The sequence below is a fragment of the Macrosteles quadrilineatus genome, unplaced genomic scaffold (assembly GCF_028750875.1).
Source record: "Macrosteles quadrilineatus isolate MER2022 unplaced genomic scaffold, UCM_ALF_1.0 Scaffold_2__2_contigs__length_208266976, whole genome shotgun sequence".
NCBI lineage: Eukaryota > Metazoa > Arthropoda > Insecta > Hemiptera > Cicadellidae > Macrosteles > Macrosteles quadrilineatus.
In genome coordinates, this window is record NW_026542595.1 from 196873642 (window position 1) to 196897538 (window position 23897).

At 31.0% G+C, this 23897-nt stretch overlaps 3 protein-coding genes across 3 annotated transcripts in view; 2 read left to right on the forward strand and 1 right to left on the reverse strand.

Annotated features, from left to right (window-relative positions):
* Positions 1-9043, forward strand: part of LOC128987405 (cell adhesion molecule 2-like) — a 310456-nt gene extending 301413 nt beyond the window's left edge. Inside the window, exons 4-7 of the mRNA XM_054408234.1 lie at positions 61-196; positions 886-1019; positions 2313-2562; positions 7632-9043. Coding sequence (XP_054264209.1) covers positions 61-196; positions 886-1019; positions 2313-2562; positions 7632-7723 — 612 coding nt within the window. The 3' untranslated portion in view covers positions 7724-9043. The remainder of the gene's footprint in view (positions 1-60; positions 197-885; positions 1020-2312; positions 2563-7631) is intronic.
* An 8748-nt stretch (positions 9044-17791) lies between these two features.
* Positions 17792-19367, reverse strand: LOC128987734 (uncharacterized). Its single transcript, XM_054408739.1, has 2 exons — positions 19194-19367; positions 17792-18137 (listed from the first exon to the last, which is right to left on the reverse strand). Exons 1-2 carry the CDS (start codon positions 19209-19211, stop codon positions 17823-17825), a joined length of 333 nt encoding a protein of 110 aa, XP_054264714.1. The 5' UTR covers positions 19212-19367; the 3' UTR covers positions 17792-17822.
* A 673-nt stretch (positions 19368-20040) lies between these two features.
* On the forward strand, positions 20041-21542 carry LOC128986454 (uncharacterized). Its single transcript, XM_054406831.1, has 2 exons — positions 20041-20191; positions 21139-21542. The coding sequence occupies exons 1-2, from the start codon at positions 20177-20179 to the stop codon at positions 21463-21465; spliced, it is 342 nt and encodes a 113-aa protein (XP_054262806.1). The 5' UTR covers positions 20041-20176; the 3' UTR covers positions 21466-21542.
* Positions 21543-23897: the final 2355 nt, after the last annotated feature.

The following is a 23897-nucleotide window of genomic DNA, read 5'->3' on the forward strand; positions in this document are numbered from 1 at the left end:
AATAATTTATTGTTAAGAAGTTACCAAACCTCATAAAAACGCTGAAAATTGTTTGTGTAGTTGGAACACAGTAATGAGACCCAGGTACGACTGACGGCGCTGGACCTTGACAGCAGTGGAAGATACAGATGTGAAGTATCCGCAGAAGCCCCGTCCTTCCAGACAGTCTCAGACCACGCCGACATGGTCACTGTAGGTCAGTAAATATTGTTTCATTCTCAGACATACGATGTCATTGTAGTCATGAATAAAAAAGCTAAAATAGTATTTCTTTAAAACAAATTTATAGTTGATGTCGGTACTATCAGGGATTATTTTATGTTAATACTGTAGTTTGTGAGTAGGGTGGATGTACTGTTGTTTTTCTTTCAAGTTACTGGTAACAATTTAACTTTATAGTATAATATTTATTTATTGTTGTAATTGTGTTGTTATTGTTTTTTTTTTTTTTTTTTTTTTTTCAGAAGAGAGTTTTGATAAGTACGCTGTGCTACATCTCTAAGATAATAGGGATAATAATTTTGACAGCTGAGTTTAGATGTCTGAGTAAATCACGGTGTAAACATATCTAATTATGAACAATACCTTGATACAAAATCACATAATTGAAGGTTTAGCTGATACTACTTAGAATAAAGTGCACAGAACATTCTGGGAAACATAAAAAAATTATTCCCCTATTAAAACTTTTGTAAAGAAAAAAAACTAAATTCAACCTATAATATCCTAGAGAATAAGTCTTATGCTGTGTTGATGGAAGTTAATATTAGTAACGTTAAACAAACGTAACCTATTTTTAAGTGGCAAATATCTACACAATGAGTCAACAATGCTTCAGTTAGATAATTTAGTGTTTCATATTCTCTAATGCTACAATATCCACAGCGTTGCCTGAGAGAGGACCTGTCATCACAGGGGGACGACCACGCTACAACATCGGTGACATCGTCAACGTCAACTGTACCTCTGGAGCCTCCAAACCAGCAGCACATCTAGCCTGGTTCATCAACGGGGATCAGGTAAACTACTTACAGACTATCAAGTCCAGTAGGGGAATCAGCAAGTTAATTTATTGGACCAGATATTTACTGTGAGAAAATTAGGATGGGATACGATTTCACTGCTAAAAAAGGGTGTTACGTATTTGGCCTTGTTAAATTTTCTTTGGGTATAGGTATTGCGGATTCTCATTAAGGTTGGATATCCTGTTACAAGTAACTATAAACGCATTTCTCATAGAATATCCACCATTCATTTTTATTACAATCTCATTATATAATAAAACTCCTCAAGAATCCTTACTTGCTTGAAGGGAGTTTCGGAATCATAAGAAAAACTATCAACCTAAATGCAAATATTAAAATTTAATCTCTTTGCTTATCGAAATTGAGCTTAACATAAAGATATTGTTAATTTGCATATTAAGTACCATAAGCAAGTCACTGGTGACTCCATTAATAATAGCTCGGCCTTAATTCAGCAATTTCTAGCTTATCAATCTATTACCAACTGGATTGTCAGCCCGAGACGCTACTCCTCCAATCAACTATATTTTGGTAATAAAACTACAAACCCAGCAAAAGAAACTATTTTCCGGGTAACAAAGTAATAAAATTGTTACAGCCCTTGCCTACATGTCTTACGATTTCTGCTCCACAAAAATCTGCATAATTTATTTTGAGCCGACAAAACACTCTTATTGCCATTGACCAAGCTATTAGCAATTGGTTTAAGTTATATGGTAGCAAGACCTCACCGTTATATAGTAGTTAAGTGCAAGAATTGAATCTGTTCCGTAAAATTAAAATATCTCCATTTAGGTAATTTTCTTAATTTAAAGACCTTTGAATGTGTTTATCTAGGTAAAAAAAAACACATTCAAAGGTCTTGAAATTACAAAAATGCATTTCCCTACCACTGCATGAAATGATAAAATTCCCATGCCTGGAAATGGTAGGTAAAATAACCCATTGCCGATCTAGAGTGGGAATGGATCATTACCACTCACTAAAAAGCTGATTTCACTGCATTTCAACACCAACCACAACCGTGGACCTAGTACGTTAGCTAACAACAACTTAACCTTTTAAAAGAAAAGATAACCTAAATGACATTTTGTGCACATCAAAAGAGTTAATACAGTGTGTGTTATTATAAGTTGTAATTTATGGTGATAGGGATCATTGTTTGTGTACCACTAGCACAGTCATTGCCACTCTCGAAATGTATGCTAAAGCTAAGTTCCCGAGTAGCAAGGACGTACCAGTGCTTTGTGCTCAAACATATTTTACTGTACCTTAAACATTTGACAGGTGAACAGCTCGTATCTGCGAGGACCAGTAAGGGCGATAGACGGCGAGGAAGCTCTGGAGACAACCACGCTGGGTCTACAGTTCCAGGTGGACGCCCGCCATTTCCACAAGGGCGACATGAAGCTGAAATGTCTAGCTACCATCGCTACTGTCTACTGGAATAGCAACGAGGAGAGTGTTGAGGGGGAGAAGCCGTATAAACCACCCGTCATGGAGGTCAAGGACACGAGTCGGGCTGATAGAGTTCAAGGTCAGTTTTGTCATAAAATTGATTATATAGATCATTGCACATAAAACTCGTGGTCGTAAAAAATACATGAAATAATTCAGTCTCTCAACCCCATTGGAATAAAGGATTCGTCTTTGAGTGCTAGTTAAAATCAAAAGTAATGACTTCCTTTGAATACAGGGAAGAGTATAGAAACAATTGTTATGATTATTTGTTGTTGGTTTTATAAAGCAAATTACAGGATTTGGTCGTTTACTATATTTTGTTTAAACTAATGTTAACTCATAAAAACCCCACCGTAAACTGTATTTTTTTATATTTTGCATCAGTTATGAACGTGTCGAAAACTAGAAGAAATACAGATTTATGATCGGAGTTTTTAATTTAGAAATTTGCCAACAATGCAAAAATCCAAATCAATGGAATGTTTTCAGAACGAATTAATTTTTGCTTTCATATTTGATAAACGCAAATATACATTATAAAATCATTAGGAGCACCACAAACTTAAGTACAACTACCATTATCATAAAATAATGTATTAAACTGTCGCGTCTTGTTAAAAAAAAAAAAAATAATCATGATCACTATAACTTTGTTACCTTTTATTTGTATACTATATCTAAGCTAAGCAAAAATCTCGTAAATTATCAGAAAAATGGCACTCTTAGGTAATTACCTGGGTAATATAGGTTTTAAGAACAACTATGAATAAAATAGTCCATGTATGGCAAATGTAACGACAACATTCATGCAATCTTTTCCTTTCAGAAATTTCTTAGGCATTGTTATTAGTGCACTTAGATGTTGTTGAATATCTACATAAAGGTCATTGACTCTATGCTTCGATTTTGTAAATGTCAAGTAGCTCGGTAGGCTATTAACCTTTTACTTTACCGCAATTGATGAGAGATTATAAACAACGCTATAAAACATCGTTCAGTAAAACTCCTACGGTAAAATAATATGGACATATAAGCGAAAAACATTTTTGGTCCTTAAAATGTTTGTTAGTCTCTTAAATCTGATATTTTATTTAAGATTGGGAATTTAGATACTTTATAATATTAAGTAACCAAACCTGTAATATGAAGTTAATTGAGTTGTTTATCATCTGACTCTCTTAATCTTTTATCGTGTTATATTTTTTGTGTGAGTACTTTTAAATTTGGTTTAATACAGGAGAAAATATAAAACTTTACTCTATAGTCCAGGAGCAAACTGCACATATCCAGCTTCCGTGGGATTTTTTGTGAAGGGAATGTGTGACTTTGTGGAATCTATTTATTATATGTCACATAATGGTGTATTACCGGGTGTTTACCCTCAAATTGCGGGGTTTGGTTTTTATGACGTCTTAAATCCAAGATGGCCGCCATGTGTGACATCTATTCATTAAATTGATAATAACACTTTCCAGAGTAAAATAATTAAATTTTAATTTATACCATTGAATTTAGCTCAAAAAATCAAACAATTAGGTGTTTTGAATCATTGCTCTATGACCATTGGTTACCGAGATATTGAAGGCGGAAACACAGAACATTATCCCCAAGCAAGACCCCACTACCCCCATGTTATCCTTATGGGGAAAAAATAAAATTCTATATCTAGCTTATTACTCAACATATCCTAATAATAATTGGTGTGGCTTCATTTAGTAGAGATCTACTTGATAATGGCCTAAAATCCCCCATTTTTACATTTCCGTGGCAGCAAACCTGCATACTCACTTCCCATGTTATTCTTATGGAAATTTTTTGCATGCTTGTTTATGAACATACGTGTTGAGGAATGTTAATGTGGGGCCCCATTTTAATTATTTATTGAAGCATTTGCAATTCGTTGCAATTCGTCGTATACAGGTCTGCTGCTACGGGGTTTATTGTAGCAACAAAAAAATCTCACAAATGATAGGTATAAAATCAAATAAAATAGACCATAGTTCTGGGTCATATGTAATTTCTTGTGATTTTCATTAAGCAATTGTATGATTGGTGGTGATGGATAGGTAATGACATATAGAATCGTGTACTACCGGGTGTTTTGTCTGAAAGTGTGGCCTAGCTAGTGTTTTTGGCCCGCCGTCTTGGATCCACCATATTGGATATTAATACAAATTTTTAAACCTAATGCCGGTGTTGTGACTCATTATTATAAACTAGATGTTTACGCTAATTTCAATTCCGAAAACTTTTTGTAAATATCGTTTACCAAACCCGCCATGTTAAACTTCCCTATCCCAAGCGTGATGTATATAACTTCGTTACTTCTCGAGTGATGTAAAGTTGGAAAAAACTCACTCGGTGATGTAATGAAACCCATTTAAATAACATTGAGTGCTTAACTTAAAAAATATACCTCTATGGAACCAACAACGTTCAACGCTAGAAATCAGCTGTGCGCTTGAATTTTATTGTTATGTTTTGAAGAATTTTCCTAACCTAGCTTTTGTTCGTAAATGAACGTTACTGTTAGAAGGAGTGAAATGGATAATGAAAAGTGTTGTTCGCAACCTCCTGTATATTGTCGGGTCAGGTAAAATCTTGTACGTTACACGTTACGCAAGAGCGTGTTTACATCACTTAGGTAAATTATGCAACTCGCTTCCGCTCGTTGCACAACATTCACCTGCGTGATGTAAAAACGCTCTTACTACACTTGTAAAGTAAATAGCTATTTTCGTTTTGAAGATATATTGAAATGAAAACTCCCTCCCCCCCCATACATTTCCTCTCCCATACATTGTCCTCGTTCCGGAGAAAGGTCGCCTCCCTGCTTAAGTGATAATAATTCTAGTCACTAACTGTAGAATCTTACCTTCCTTAACTCTAGTCACAATTAATCGTTCCTGTTGTTGCTGCCAAGTATCACCTCTCATGCTGTTTTTGTTAAATCAAATTTTTTGCCACATTGTACTATTATCCAAAACTATCTTCACTGCTTCTAATTTGTATTGTTAACTTATCGTCTTTCCTTGTCTATTTTGTTATTTTTGTTATTGCTATTGTTATTGTTATTCAAGATTGTTATTTTATAGTATCTATTTACTTGTTACTTGTTAATTGTTGTTCATTAATTATGTTCTTGCTGTTACCACTCACTGTTGCATGTATTTTGCCATCTTTCAATATTGTATATATTCTTGTAAACTGGTGTAAACCGTTGGGAAATAAATAAATAAATAAATAAATAAATTTCTTGCGGACGTTTCGTACTTTGATTATTTTTCAGATTATTTTTCTCATATATCCAGTTCTTAGTAATTAGTTCTAGTCTTAAAGTATTCAGTGATGTAAGAGCTTTTATTTAAGCTATCGATCATTAAAATTGAACGAGTTAGAGTTGAGCTATGAACCACAACAGAATATTAAATTTAACATTTTACAAATCAGTTTTTATTAAAATATTTATATCTCGGGTTGTTAATACGTCAATGGGTTCATTCTAGTCTCAAATTACTCAGTAAATGTTTGGTTTAAAATTTTATTAATCACTAAATGAAATCTGACTAATTGAAAATTAATCATGGACCTTTATTTAACATTAATAATTATTTTTATTTTGAAATTTGTCTTTGGTTAAAGCAATTAAAGACATACAGGGCTGGTCATCAGGGTTACAACATTTGTTTGGTACCTTACGAAACGTCCGTAAGAAATGTATGAAGGAGAGTTTTAATTTGAATATCTCTTCCAAACGAAAAAAGATATTTAAAAACATATTTCAGCATTGAAATCAGTGTGAAAATCTAGTTTATAATAATGAGTCACAACACCGGCATTAGATTTAAAAATTTTTATTAATATCCAATATGGTGGATCCAAGACGGCGGGCAAAAACACTAGCTAGGCCACACTTTCAGACAAAACACCCGGTAGTAAATTTCCATAAGAATAACATGGGAAGTGAGTATGCAGGTTTGCTGCCACGGAAATGTAAAAATGGGGGATTTTAGGCCATTATCAAGTAGATCTCTACTAAATGAAGCCACATACCAATTATTATTAAGATATGCTGAGTAATAAGCTAGATATACAATTTTATTTTTTCCCCATAAGGATAACATGGGGGTAGTGGGGTCTTGCTTGGGGACAATGTTCTGTGTTTCCGCCTTCAATATCTCGGTAACCAATGGTCATAGAGCAATGATTCAAAACACCTAATTGTTTGATTTTTTGAGCTGAATTCAATGGTATAAATTAAAATTTGATTATTTTACTCTGGAAAGAGTTATTATCAATTTAATGAATAGATGTCACACATGGCGGCCATCTTGGATTTAAGACGTCATAAAAACCAAACCCCGCAATTTGAGGGTAAACACCCGGTACTACACCATTATGTGACATATAATAAAGAGATTCCACATAGTCACACATTCCCTTCACAAAAAATCCCACGGAATACAGTTTGCCCCCCGACTACTACTGCAATTATTTTATTAATGTTAATGAGGTATGTATGGTTACTAACCCAACTATATAACAGACAATTTAAAAGTTATGGGAAATAAATAATATAAATAATAATATAAAATCGTAATATAAAATCAGTGCTATGTTGGTAGATTAAGAATCCGAATTTCACTCGTTATATGTGATGTGCTCTTTTTACACTACACAATTTGACTAGATTTTTTAGAAAATGTAATTTTTATAATTTTTATTGTGTATATTACTGTATTATTGATAACACTTTAAACACTTATAATATCTATACATTTAGCAGTATTTTATTTCGCTATCAGAAAAACTAGTTAATAGTTTGCCAGGGTCTTATTATTATTATGGTGAAATGTTCACCTTCTAGCTACTAGAACCAAAAGGGCATTACTTTATCATTATTAACATAGACTATATTATTAATGTATAAATACTACGTTCTTTATTCTTTTCCACTTATTTTATATTTACATATTTGTTTATGTTTACAGCATTAGGCAATTTAAATATTGTATATGATATTAAACCGTACTTAAGATTCCTTATTGTTTCAATACAAACATGAATAAGTTTGTTCAACAAACTTGAAAACCCTAAAACATAATATCTTATATTGTTAACTTACAATATTCTCTCATGTTCCAGCCTCTACAACAGTTCAGAGTTCTGCCGCCAGGTCTCAGCACACGCTAAACGCTTTTATTCTTATTCTTCTTTCACCTGTACTTCTAAGGTAGCAGTGTAAACGTTTTTCGAGAGCTAGATTCACCTAAGAATTGACAATTAGTGTATTAACCTGCGGACTTTAACCAGATTGAATTTTTAAGGAACATGTGGACGATATCTTAAAATCTGTAGATTCTCTGATTACATCATGTGTTTGGTGTTTATTGTAAATTAGTGACTAATTAAGTGATGATTGAAATATAAATACAGGTTGTCCATAAAAGATTAGTACAATAGTTAAGTCACACAGTTACTTTTTAATGTAACATAGAGTGTTTAATGTTTACATGCAGGATACTGTAATTATCTAAGTCACAATAATATAAAGTTTAGAACTCCGTGTGATAATTTTTGTCAAGTTTGTTCATCTGAATATACATTGTTACCTTAAGTAAAACTGTTTGACCAACAGATACAATGAACAAATTAGCTTCATTGTTTTCTTGACCACCCCTTGTAATTTAATTTAATTTTGTAAACAACGATCATAGCCTACAAAACAAACACATCTCATTTCAAAGCCTATGATCTGAGAGTAAAACTAATGAAATTCTTATTTTTTATGTATAAAAACTGAATCCAACATCCACTTCAATCTATGTGTGGAATTTCGTTTCACGCATGTTTTTTTTGTATGTAACTGCCTGTTAGTTCATGAATTAAGGTCATACTGTCGATTAGACGACGTCCTTTACCTTATTAGAAGAAATCATAAGGGATTTTTTGAGAAAACAAGGAATCCAGTATGTTAGCTAACACCTACTTTTTTAATGTGTCAAAATTGTAATTTTAGGTCCAAATAGCATTCAGATAAGCAAACTTGACAACAATTATGAATGAAACGAAACTGTAGAATGTGGCTAGATGGAGAGAATGCATAATACTGACAACTGGTTCCATCTGCTTTTGAAAAAAACTTTCAGATCTTATTTGGATCGTACCAGTGGATTACATTTTATCAGCTGGAGGTTAAGAACCAACCCGTATGGAACACAGTACGATGAAAAGTAACATATGCTTGACATTATACCAATCTATTGTGGACACACTACTTATCGGACTACATACAACATTGAGATAAATCGTTGTTTATTTATAGTTTTATCTGATAATACTTCAATCTGGGCGAAATCCTGCCAGGTTTTGTATAAATATATATTCCTTGTACATAATTCAATGTATTATTGTATACAAACAGTGTTAATATACTTACTAGATAATTTCCTACATTTAGTCAGTACTTTAAAGTTAGATTTATAAAAAGGATATTTTTGTGTTCTATTCATTCATAACTGCACCGTATTATACTCTTGTTTATAAGCTAACCAATATTTCATTTTGTGCAAAATAAAAAAATATAGTTTTTCAGTTTTAGATTTGTATTTTTATAAAATAAATATATTTTGTAGACGGCTAATTCAGAGATTGCTTGTATAATCTTCGTTGAATTTTATCATTAAATTAGATCCTAAAATGAACGTAAATATTTTTATGGCTTGGGAAGAATTCTGCAGATTCTTTTAGGATTAGAATGCACGGATTAGTAGTATTACACTAGGGTGTATGCTTTTTAGACTAGATGGGTTCTTAAATATGTATAATGGTAAACTTGATAGTAAATCGTATTGTGCAAATAATTGAAAGTTTTTAAATCAGGAAAAATCTAAATTTCAAAAGTATTACATGTGAAATTGAAATTGCTTGTTTATTTCACCATTGCTTATATCATTGATAAAGACGTTAATGTGTTAATATACACATATTTATTTTATAGATTAGTTTGTAAACTTAAATTATAGCCAATGAATTGGTATGATGAAAAAATACCTAGTTAATAAGCCAAAGATAATAGAAATGTAAAGATAATGTAAACCCCTATTTTCTACCTAAACTTTAAATGCCATTATTTCCTTTTTTACAAGGTACTAGGTATCATCTCATTTACGAGTAAAAAAAAATCACAATTTATATTACGAATTACTTCAAAGATTATTACACATCATAAATTGTAATTGTTTAAACTGTGTGCCTCGTATGAATTACATTATTTAACTAAAAGAAACGTCTTATAACACTTCAAACATATATTTACTTTTATACTGTAACTCACAAGACGGTAAATATACAAAACAGATGGTAAGTGGTGTTCGATTTCGATCACCCCCATTCGATAGGCGATTCGCCTAATGGGTCTGATGATGATTGGAGAGTCCAATCGAAATCGATCACCACTTACCATCTGTTTTGTATATTTACCGTCTTGTGAGTAACAGTATAAGCGTAAATATAAGTTTTAAGTGTTATAAGACGTTTCTTTTATTTACTTTCCGTAAATTTAATAACACGTACAACGCTGATCAAGAAGTTATAATTTAACTAACGTTAAAGATTAATTTTTTTCCGGGTAGATCACCGAAAAGGTCTACTAATCCAATGGTATACGTATCGGTATAATATTATGTCTTGTAAAACAACTTAATCGTTTTCTGACAACAAAATCCACATTTCTTATTTTGTAACAATCGTATCTAGTTCAGAGCATAATTTTCTAATATTACATTATTATAAAAAATCTCTAAATATAAGTAATTAAATGAAGATATAAATAATGTATAGTAATAAATAACTATGCTGATAAGCAAGAATAAGTGTTTATATTCGTATTATACCTAATTTAAATGTGGTACTGAATTAGTTATTTGATATTCTGGATTCCTACCCAGTATTTTTCAATAAAAAAAGAATTATCTCGTAAAATTTTAAACCAAAAATCCAAAATCAAGAGCATGAATAATAACCAAACAGTCTTAAATATTAATTTTAATTACAATTTGTTAAACAATTATGAGAGTTTATCAAGCCTTATTCTACTAACAAAATATAAATGTGCAAGTCCTAAGAAAACAGCAAAACGATAACTTACTTGTTTGGATCATTCGTACTGTAGCACCAGGTTGTATAGAAAGACAAATGCAAACATATGTGATAAATTGAAGAAACGTCATTGTCGTTTCATGTTTACATTAAACAGCTGTTTTCTTACGTCTGGCGTGTACTGCCTCACTCCCTACATCGGTTATATATGTTCAAACATAACCTAAAATAAATCACACTGTTCATACATGTAAATACATATTTTCACAATGCATGAATGCTTCATATAGAATTGTTTTACCTGTAAAATCCTGCCTTTTAGCATTAAAAAAGTATTAGTGTAAATATATAATTATTTGTATAAAGTTCGTCCTGGAAATATTAAGTACATTTAATCCCCTGTGATTTAAAATAAATCCGTATTTATATTATATTTTATTATAAATCAAATTCTTCAAGTGTAATAAATATTTAAAATCCAGTCGTGAGTTTATTTACCAGTTATCAATAGCTTAAGAAAACATTGTCCATATTGTATTGAGTAGTGTTACTACATGGGAGAAATATTTTTTTTATTTGGCTAAAGTTAATATTATACTACATAGCTGCTAGTGCTACCTATTTTACTTGAGTTACTGACCAATGAAACTATGGACTTTTGTAAACATTCCTATTACCTGACAAAGGCAAGGTTTAAACTTGTTTCCCTCTAAACAATAATACATTTATTCTATTTGTAAAACTTAATTTTGGGTAAGTTTATAATATTTGAAATTGTTAAAGGGCTTGGTAGGCTTAAATAAAATATAAATGATGTATTTGGAATTAATTATAGTTTGAAAAGGTAGAAAATTATCACCTTTTCTTCCTTTTCTCTTTTAAAATATTACCTTGTAAATGTATAAATATAATTTTGTTAGATAAAAACTTTAATAAAAAATTGTATATGCTCCTTAATTATTTAAATAAATCACTAAAAATATTAAATTGAAACCTGGGACACACAAAGGTATCAAGGGAGATAACAAACAAATTAATCATCTTTTAGACATTTCCTAATGAATAGTAGTCCGTAACCTATTATGATAAAAAAGTTTTTTTTAGTTTTGCACAAACTGATTCATATCCTACACAAGAAGCATAACGTTGCATAAGTGTCAAAACTCGTGGCCATATTGGTAAAAGTAGCATCACGATTTCCGCTGCCATCCAACTCGGTTGAGTTATTGCATTCCAAGATAGATTTCTCAACCACTGTCAAAAACGCTTATTGAGGTATTTTATCTGTCAACTGGTCTTGCACTATTTGAATATCTTATCTAATAATTTATAACACTGCAAATCACGGAGTGTTTCAGTAAAGTTATTGCAGACAAAAGATTTTGGTCGTTAAGGATGTATATATATTCTAAATATTCAAAAAAACATTAACGGAAGAGAGTGTTTTCTTGAACTGCATAGTGTAATCATTAGAATATTAATCCATATATAACGCCCAATTATTATAACAGAATTTTTCTGTATTGGTCCATTTTTATTGGTTCATCATACTATTCTGTGTAGTTGTTTACCATTCTATAAAAACGACAACTGACTAAACTAGGTTAATCCCATCTAAGCTAATTATTATGATTCAATGCACTATATATAAATCTACTACAGAAAAATTAATTAGAAGTTACGAACCATAAGTAAATGAATAAAATTGAAAAGACACCTTGTTATCGAGTAAAATCTAATTACTTTAAAAGGTGGAAAATGGTACGTCAGTTCGGAATTACCATCTACATGTATTAAGTATTCTAAAAGGAAAATCTATCGAATCCTGATAATTGTAAATGTTTTTCATAACAGTCTACTGGTTTCAAAATAAGTTTACTAAACAACATTGGACAACAAAGAGAAATTAATATCACTTTTCACTTTTTAGTAAGCCTTGACTCACTGTATGAATCTAATCAATATAAATAATCTTATCAATGTAGTTATAAAATTAAAGCAGGTTTTTATCAAAATACACAATAGCTTAGAAAATCATGATTTTTGTTTATTTTCCTAAACAAAGATCCACAACAATTCCAATAACAAAGTTTCTAATCCTCAAACCATAAGATTATTCAACCTCCTAACGGCCAGGAATCACAAAACATTGTACATTTTTCCGAGTATAGCTAAGAACTTTATATTGAAATGTAAAAGTTCCGACTCCGTTTATACATTGTCCCGTTACTTGGATGTCGAAAGTATTTTTCATGTATTGTACAAACGTATTCCAGTCCTTTTGCCCACCTTGTGTGTATTGTTTTAGAGCGTCGTCAACGGTCATATCCAACACAAAGCTGCCGCAGACATCTACTGCAAGAGCTACAAGGAGGGATACCTAAACAAACGTTACAGTTAAATTAATATATGGTGTCACATGTAAAATATAAATGTGTAATATTTACAAATATAAAAACCTGTAATCTACGGAAATAATTCATCGGAGACAGAGATTTGTTCCATGTCAAACTATCTGATATTTTTTTGTATCTAGAGCTAGCAAAGATTTGAAAGAGTTTTACAGTCAGGAATAAAATTTTCTACAAACCACTATTAGGCATTTCCCAAAAATCACACCCCTTCACCCAAAAAAATTACCACCCTACTTTCATAAATCTTTGCAATTATTTTAAAATGTTCAATAGTTTTTGCATCTTTTTCTACCTAGCAAATATTATGTTGCTTTGTACTATATTATGTTTGGGTGCCAGTTTTAGTCATCACACGTTTTTTTTGTAACATTAATCCTTGCCCACCAGAATTTGAGTTACATGTCAACATTTGTAATATTTTACCGATTGTACGAGGTTATAACATATTATTTACCTATTCTATGGGCGCAAGGTATTGAAACTATAAACAGTTTACTATATTAGACCTAACACCAAGGTATAAATATAAAAAGGACCATATGAAAATGTCCCCCTCCGAAATTGATCCCACCTCCTATTATATCTACTCAATAGCCACCATCAAGTGCAACGGTCTAAATCACGTTTACCCACTTCTTAGCTGGAGATCTGAAATTTGACACGATTGTAGGTTTTGTGTCTTAACTCCTACAAAAATTTACATTGCCCCCTCCCATAATATATCTTATCAATAGCTTTTCAGCTGCAAAGACTACAGCGCTTAGTATTTTACTACCTTCTTATTATTGTATTATATTACTCAGTAAAATAATTTATCAGTAACATATTTTCTTCGAGATTAGTTCCAACAATCCTCAAACAAAAAATAAGGGGCGGAGACCCAACGAACCAAAGAGACTGAATGTTATACAACGATTTGAATATTAATTTAAAGTTAAGTTATGCATGTGTTTGAACATCAGGAAAAAAATCTTCTTCAAGAATTTCCATTGCATTAAATAAAATTTACTGATTTGCTTGTAATAATCTGAATATGAAAGAAAGCGTTGAATAAAGATTATAAATAAAATGGAATTTTAATGGGAAGTACCTCCTGTCTAATCTTTCATGACTCTAGATGTCTTATTTTGTTTACTAATTTACAACAATACAAAAATAAAACTGTGGGATAAGACTTTCCACATAAATAAAAAAATATTATTTTAAAAGTAAAAACTCAATATTTTAATTTCAATGAGCAGTAAATATATTGTTATAGTCAAATTAAATTAATTTCATAAATAAATTTATATAGATATTATTAAATAAATTCTTTTGAATACGAATTCTTAATTAGTTCTATAAAATTTAACACTGAGAAGAATGACCAATTGAGAAAATCGGTTTAGTAGTTAGTATTAGTTAAACAAAGCATCGGTTGATGCAATCCATAAACAAAACATCACGTATTTGCAACTCATGTTTAAAATATTGTAAATTATTGTTATTCAATTTAATCTTTTTCCAATAAATAGTTCATTGTTTTAAATATTCTTTAACCTGTGTCATAGCAATCTAGAGGAATGAATTGAAATTAAATGTAAAACAAACATAAAGCGCATAAATGCCTGCTGTAACATATTTATTAAACTTGAGGAATATATTGAAAACATTGAATTTTATATGGTTAAAATATATACATATATATTTAATTTACCAATTATTGCATATTATATTTTATATAATTGATTGTTGACTTACAACAAGAAGATGAAGCATGATAACAGAACTTGTTTCTTGGTCAACTACTCTGTTGTGTTATGCTGAATGTTTACACTCACTACAGGTATTATATGCCAAGGTTCTATACAGCAAACCTAAAGGTGCCATGAGCACCTATTCAAACATAGAACAATCCCTTTCTGTTTTGAAAGAAAGTGCGTAATTTCTGTTAAAAAAAAGTCTTAAACACCTTTCAGTCACATTTGGGAAAGGTATTTACAGCAACTTCGACTCCAACGTATTTTACTCTGACGAGTAACATATTTTTATTGGCACTGAACAGTACATTCAAATATTGAACATTTTAAAACATTTAGTTTCATGGGGTATTATACATTATTTTTCAAGTTATCTATCATGAAAAGAACTTAACTAAGAGTTAGGAACACACCAATCGTAAAAAATCTACAAGGTAGATACCATGCGTAGGATAAATGCATTTCCTTTACTATTGGAAAGACACTTAATACTGTACAAATTCCATGTTTGCAATTTACACTGATGCGGGTGCTGAGCTATATGTGACTATTATCTTTTTTTATATATTGTTTTGGTTTCACTTAAAACACAAATTTCCATGCATATATTTTTGATAACAGTATTTACAATTATTTAGTGCATTGTATACAACCAAAACTTTCCAGGCTTAAATAAGTTAAAAAATTGTGTACTTCAAAGTTTGGTTGTATTAAAACTCATAGTTTTAATATATATTTTAGAGTCACTCTTGAAGAAAAATGATTACCCTCAATAATCTGCTGAAATACTCTTAAAATTTTACTTATTCTTTTTGTAACTATTTTACAATATTTATAAGCTAACAAATCGAATAAACTAAAAGTCACATTTAAGTCCATCGAACAGTGCAATACCTCAAATAGTGTCTAGTCATCCTCATTTAATAGCCATAGATTTTCGATTGTAAAACACAAAAATAAATTAAATCCCCAATAACTGTAGAGCATTAACGTTATTGAATCTAGAGTCGAATCGGAACCGACCCTGATGAGTCAAACGATCGGGTCATTAGGGCAAATGGGACAAAATTACTGAGCTAAAGGTCCTTACGATCCAGTAATCAACATTTGGGGGTATTTTGTAAAGCATCGTAAACGCTGGATGACTAAATGAATATATATATGTATTTTCAATTGAAAACCAATTGTGTCATAAAAGTTATTTATGTTTTTAATTGCTTTTAGACAGTAGGTTTTTTAACGTAGCCCCAGTACACATACTACATTTTTGGATGTAAATTTAAATTAAGACTATTTTTGCTAAAGTAAAATTATAAACGATACTAAAAAGTGAAAAATACGTAATTATCCTATTTATGTATACACTTTCCTATGTTAATTACACTTGTGCTTGTTTAATGTTCCTAAAGTTTAATTAGTGTCAACTACTTACTAAGGTAAACTTGTTGGCCGATTAAATCCATAACAAACGCACCGTAACAAATGCATAGGACATTTTCATGTTAGTTTTTTACATTTGTCTCTATAAGCTACACTTTGAGCTAACATTTACAATGTTAAAAACATAATTAATCACAATACAGTTGCATAATTGCAATACACATTAAACCTGTTGGTTTATTATCGATTTGATTACCAGACAACTCCTATTCGTTTAGTACGGCACGCTGAAAACAGTATCCCATATGTTTGTTAACGTCCTTGAAAGTTTACAAGCTGACCAATAATTTTAGGTAATTCACACACTGGAGACAGGTTTTCGTTCGTAAGCAGTAAGTGTTATGTAAAAATATAAACATGATTCGAGTTGGATAACAAAAGGCCCTATACTTTATTAAATCTGACTTACTAAAAAAATATGAATGCAAAGTTTATAAATTACCTTGCCAACTGGTGCAAACCCACACTCACAAACTCAATCCATTTAAGTGCATCATCATTACTAGAATAATATCGTTGAATCTCGTTGAGCTTCTTCTTCCTCCATTAGATATAAAACCAGACCTAATGAAGTAGACGACCAGATGTTGAAAGGGTCAAAGGAAATGAAGGGGAACCACTGGCACTCCTGGGAAGCGGGGATCATTCAAAAGATTGCTGTAATTTGGCGCTAAACGAACCTTTTGCATAGCTCAACGAAAGTGTTTATTGTAAAATGTCTGCTATTCAAAAATATCAGGATTTCTAACCATCATTGAAGCACATGTTTACTTTCAGGGACCTTATATTTTTAGAAGATGCTACCAGTGTTCTTATGTAATATATGTGTAACATGTGTAGGCTAATGGAATAAAATGTCCTTAGCAAATACTACAATCATCACTGTCATCGAATCTGTTCAAAATGAAGTTTATAAAACCCGTGTGTGTTGAATAAAAACTCACTTTTTAATTTTGCTGAAAAACGTATACTTTTGATTTGTTATTTGCATTAAAATAAGTTTTTTTGTACTGTTTTATATATTTTCTTCTCCGTTTTCATGTATTCATTTTCGCTTGAATCTTAAATGTAATATCCACATACTGAGATGAAATAGGTTCCTCTTTTCAGAAATAATGTGGGCCTTTTGCTTAAGTAAACCGTATTTCTAAATAAATGCCCCAAAGCTCGAACCGATCGATATCGTAGTATAGTAATACAATAAAATTAAAAGTAAATGCCAACAAAGCCTTTTGTGGCTTAAGACGATGATGATTTATTTTTAATATTGTTGAGGCCAAAGATTGAAGTGATATTGGTAAAGACATAAAAAATTAAATACAAATTTTATGTCTTAAAAAACTAATTTATAAGATAGAAAGAAGTATCTAACCTCAGTACATATACACAAATATTTCAGTTCGCCTTTAAATGAAAATTATTAAAAATTCTGTTCCTTGACGATTGTTAGAAAAAAATTCAAGTATTTCTTATTACTAGCAATATTTTAGTTTATTTGCGATTTAAATCATTGTTAACTTCACGTTAACAACTTCAAAGGATGAATTCTAGAACCTTACCATTAAGCATATTTCTTAAAATAGTTAAAGGTGGTAAAAATAAGTATTACTAGTTTCAAGAAATAAATGCAATATAATTTCCAATTAGCAGGGAAGTTCCACCTTTTGTTCATGATCATCAATGATTATCTCATACTTTCCAAAATGTCCTCTCTTACACGAAAGTTCTTCAATGACCTCGCAGTTGACTCCTCGGTGAGTTATAGTGCGGAACTTGCTGTTAACTTCGTCCAGACATTGTTGTACTAAGTTGTCATTCATTCGCAGTTTGCAGTCCTTCACTTTAGCCACATATTCTTTGTATTTATCCGTAAACACTGACAACGTTATAGGTCTTGTGTCTTCTGCTTCGGCGTCATCATATGCGGCTCTTGCGACGACGAAAATGAAAACAGCCAACTGCAATTAAAGTAGAAGGTAGGGTTATGATTCTGCTTTAAAGATATTTTTGTAATGCCTTTGAATAAGAAAAACTTATCAGGAGAAATAAATTTTTTGTAAAAAAATCTACATTGTAGGTAAATGTTAAATATAATTCATTTTCATTTTCAAAATGATATTTTGAATAATACCATGGAAAACCTACATTTAAACTGTGCTACGGATTGTATCAATGTGGCATAATATATAAATACACATGTTAACATATGACTGTAAAAACACTATATTTAAAAGACGCAAATAGTTTCTTTTTGGCTCAGCTTCGTAAAATTACCGGTTGTTATATGTTTGAAGTGTCCAAGTCAAAACCTAAATCAACATTTCTTTATTACATAGTTGCATTATTGTTTCATAGTATTCACATTGTTTTAACAGAGTTGTGGAAAGATATCGACACCAGTCACTGTGTATTATTTCACTAACATATGAAATATCCTGATTTTATACCTTAGACATTAAGCTTTCGTGTATGTATCATACGTTGGCTACATGTGGTCATACCATTGGTTACAAATATTCAATAGTTGCAATATAACCATTTTTGCGTGGTTAAAACTTTTACAGTAATGCAAAATTCTAACGGTCATTGTGTTCACAAAGACTAGCTATAAACAAATAAACACTTCCCTTATCCTCTCTTCCGAAAGAGCCTCCAATTAATACCACTAATAAACAACTATATCTCAAAACAGTTATTTAGCACAGATATAGCTACTATATTGCCTAATGTCAAAGGCGTTGAGAACCTCTACAGTAGTGATAGGCGTATCCATAGAGCAAATAAAAGCGAAGTTTTTGATGGTAAAGGTTAGTAAAGGGCATTAGTTTTAGTAATGGCCTATTCAAGATACGATTTAAAATTATATACATTTTAATTCGCAATTAAAAGCTACTAGTTAATTAAAAGAATTAACTATTTCAATAAACAAAATATTTTGTTAGTTCTTAATTGTAAACTTTAAAACTATACTTATAAATTACAATTCATTGTTATTCTTGAAAATTCCAACTTACCAATACTCTAAGAATCATTGGAGCTGAAATGAGGAGCCGTTTCACTCATTATCGTCAACCTTCATTATTACTAATGACATCAAACTACAGCATCAATCAATTGATGTTGCGCTTGTTTGTTTATCAATCAGAAGCCTTACAACCACTTCTGATTGCTGGCTAAAGAGAATTTTCCATTTCTTCAGTTTATACCTTTGTATTTCCTGCAAGAGAATTTAGCATAATCGTCAATTATTGATAATGTATTCCCACACTCTTACACTAGACCAGCTTTTCTTCCATAAAACCTAAAACGCACCATGGTAAAGCTTATTTAGGGGTAAAAAATACCTAAAGAGGCCAATAATTGTTCTTTAACCTACATCATCTAGTAATTTGTTTTACAGCAACTTCTTAACATAAGCGACTAAATATTACGTAGACAAATTAATTTTAAATTATTTTTCTGACGTTCGTTTTAGTGATAAGAGTTAGGTCTATTCGTCGCTCAAATATTATTGCGGGCATATATCACCATTATCAAACTTTGACCAGTACAGTACAACCAAAGAATTAAGACAGAATATAGAAAACCCGAAATATAATATTTAGACCAAATTAAAACCAACATCGAAAAATATAGAAACAGACTCGTATTTATAATAGTATAGATTAAACAAACAGGAATCAACATATTAATATTTTGCATATATATTTTCTTTTATCAACTCACTATATACACGTAAGTGTTGACAATTTGAGATTGTATTGATGTTGATCTCAACGATTATAGAGAAGCTTGGTACAGACAGTTTTAAGTATTGCTAGACAAACATTTGCTCTTTAACAGCTGTCTTCATTTGTGGGCTTGCTTTGATTAAGCCGTCATAATGAAGTGTCTTGGATATGCGTAGTGTAAAGAGGAGCTTCGAGTTATGCTTTACTTTGTGAATAATTTTGGGAACATGGTATTATAGTTAAATTTGTTTCTAAATAAAGGCAAAATGTTGTTTACAAAGGTAAGTAAACAATTTTACTATCATTATAGCGATAGTATAGTTTGTATTTGATTAGGTTTCCGAAATTGGTATGAGCTCAAAAGTACCACAACTGAAGTTCCTTGTTAACATGGATGGAATACTAAAATGATTTCTTAGAAAACATGTAAATGTTGTTTAGATACTTAAGTAACAAAGATAAGCTTAGCTGTACTACTTTCATTCAATATTTTTTTTTTATTTACAACATAACTTTGATGCCAACCTATTTGAACAATCAGGCTGTATATTTAAAGTCATATTTTACTTATTTATTTACAAAATTTACATTATTTTTTTTCTACGAAAATACTAAACAACCAGTGTTTTGATATTATGTTTATAAAAATATAATTACATTTATTTTACACATTTCATTAATACCGGATGTTTAAACAGTTTATGAAACAATTAATGAAAATTTTGTTTTGATAATTAAGTTAAAAGTTAAGCTTAGCTATACTAGTTTCATTCAAGAATTTTTTTATTAGCAAAATAACTTTGACTCCAACCCATTTTAAAAGTAAGGCTGTTTATTTAAAGTCAAATTTTACTTTTTTATTTGGAAACTTTACATGTCTAATTTTTTTACCTGGAAGATAAAATCCACCAGTACTTAAAAATTATGTAAATACAAATAATAATTACATTTCTTTAACACATGTCAATAATACCGGATGATTAAACAGTTTATTAAACAATTCCTTTAATGATGCGTATGAACCAACATAAAACGACGAAACTCCAGAACTATGTCTTCTCAGTAGATCCTAACATTTTGGTTACTATAACAGTCTTATTTTGGTAAATAGAGAGTCTTGTGAAGGAAGCTAAAATGCAAGTATAAGCATAGGGTTATCATGTCACTTCCCATATTAAATATATTATTAATGATCACTACTATTTTTATATATAGTTATTTTTTTCAGTTACTTTTCCTGTTGGTAACACTCTTCTCAACGGTTTACCTCATCATTGCAAAGCCCCTTACCAAAGAAGAGTTTGACAACAGTTATGCTAAGTATCTTGAGGACCTACAGGTTTGCAAGGAAGACAAGGTATGCACGGACAAGGTCAACACTAAGTTTATGCCGGTGGTAGACGATGCACTGGCGTCTGGGTTAGAAGTCAGCTGTGGAACCAGTAAGCCCAAATCAAATCTTGTAGAAGGAAAAGGCACAGGTAGTCTTACGTGTAGTGCCCGTGAAAGAGCGCCAACTTCTAGTAGCTTCAACTTCTACAAGCTTAAGTTGTAGGTTCTATTTAAAAAATGTAAACTGTGATCTGTTAATAGTAAGGAAAAAATACAACTCAGTTGTCTATGTTAAACGCATCTGAACTCTTTATTACTTAACATTTGGATACAAATTGCAGTAGAACCTTGATAACAAGACTCATGAAAATTATTAAACAAGGCTCGTTAAAAAGGTTTTCTTATCGAGTTCAGCAATTGCATGTGTCTAGGGGTAACTTAAATCGTAGGGTATAAAACAAAACTTGTAATCAATTGAGGCTTGTTATCTAGAGTCTCCTTATTGAGGTTTTCCACGCATGCGAAAAGATTGTAACCTAATTAATTTTTTAATTTAAAATTGCTTTAATTCAGTCCTTGACAAAGACAGTATTATAAAACATTATAACAAAATATATAGCTTATAATACATGTATGATAATGCTCATCATATTCTGTTGATGGTTTCGTTCCCAATAATACTAAAAAATATTTCACAATGTTTATAGATATGCAAATACTAAATTTGTCGCTAAGCAGCCTAATTATTGACCTAATAGAAAAAGAATTAGTTCTATATTTTTTAAACCAACTATTGTATATAATCACTAATGTAAATATATTTAACCTGAGAAACCCCTTACCGGTCCCAAAATACTTTTTAGTCTGAGCAAAATATTATTTGTATACGGGCTTACAAAATTTTTGACTAAATCCACTTTTACAAAGATTAAATTATTGATAAATCTTATGTTAAGCACTAATATGTAATATTGTTGAGTAGCCTAATACATTTTTAAATTTTGCTTTTGGCTTTTTATCATTTACACGGTGCTGGCCCCTCAATAATTCCCCCCTGATATTGCAGTTCTGAGTCAGCTTCACCTTTAACACAAGTAACAGCTGTTACAAGAAGTTAAGCTGATCTGGCTGTCTGCACTTGAGGCAAGTAATTGTGGTTTACCTAGAAAAATGCAGACACTATAATACAAATGCAAATAACAAGTAATTTAGAAACTTTAATTCCTTTAAATTTTAAATTTGGGTAAAATTGTCATTGAAAAAAAAAATTATAAAAAAAATTTACAACATGAAATGACATATTTTAAATATAATTTCCAATGCACTGCAGCATACAATCCCAGTGGTTTTTGTTTAAAACTTAACTTGAAATAGTTATTTGTGCAACTAGTGAGAAAAGTGATCAATTGACTCACTCGAGAGAAATCCTTACTCACGAGCCGTAGGCGAGTGAGGAATGGTTTCTCGAGTGAGGCAATTGTACTTTGAACTCGAGTTGCACATTATACTTTTCCTACAGTTACCATAAAACAAATAAATTGGTGAAGAAACATAACCTATTTTTACACAGAAGTGAACTTTTAATATAACATTTAATGTGAAGTGACAAATACAACAGTACAACAGCTGACCAGCTGATTTACAGCCAGTGCTGCCAACGTATGTCGCGCGCATACGACGTTGCCTGCATGTTACGCGCTCACTATTTCGTGCCTTCACGTTGAAAATCTGGAGTGAGACAAAGTAATTAGAGTGAGACAATGTTAACATTGTCTCACTGATGAGCGAATTGGCCACTTTGCTTTCTCAAATCAGTGAGAGAACATGTACATTGTTAGGTAACTGTAGGAAAAGGTTCTGGTGGACCCACAAAAATGTAATGAGTTAAAACCACGTTCCATTTTAAGTGTTTATGATTCAAAATGCAATTATTTGCAGACTAACAAAACATATAATGCATTGTATGTGGTAATTGGCTGTAGAATTACAAGTTTAACAACAATAGAAAAAGTTAATGATTTAAGCATTCTAAAAATTCTAAAACAATGATTTGAATAGTAATAGTTATAGTTTGTAAACTGCATTGACCTTTAAATTTATCAAATACATAGACATTTATCTCTAATTTACTGGATAACAATTGTGTAACCGAGCTACCTTGATTCTGCACGATTTGTTGTTTTTGGCGGTTAGCCCTTTCTTTTGAGTAGGCTGTGTAGATCTCCCATTGGTTAGGGGTCATGGTAGCAAGACATGTCATTATAAGAAGTGCCACCACGATACACCTAGAAGAAAAAACACCTTATGACGAAGATTATAGTAATTAATACAGACTAATAGTAATGTCTTAAGTATTCTAAAAATATTTTGTTTCGTTCTGACAAGAAAAATCACTATGAATAAAATGGTGAGTGTGGTTGGTTTTAGATATTTTATTTACAACCTTCCGCTGTAAAACGGTTTATTCTCTTTTAGACGATTTTAATTAGTATTTTTAAAAAGGTTGCTATGTCACGTGTAATTGGTGTTTAACAAACCAAGATAGTTTTAACATTTCTGTGCGGCTCATTTATTTTGCAACATTGATTATTATATGAGCCCTGAACAATTTGTAAGCTGGAATTCAACCCTAGTAAACACTGTAATTAAAATCTT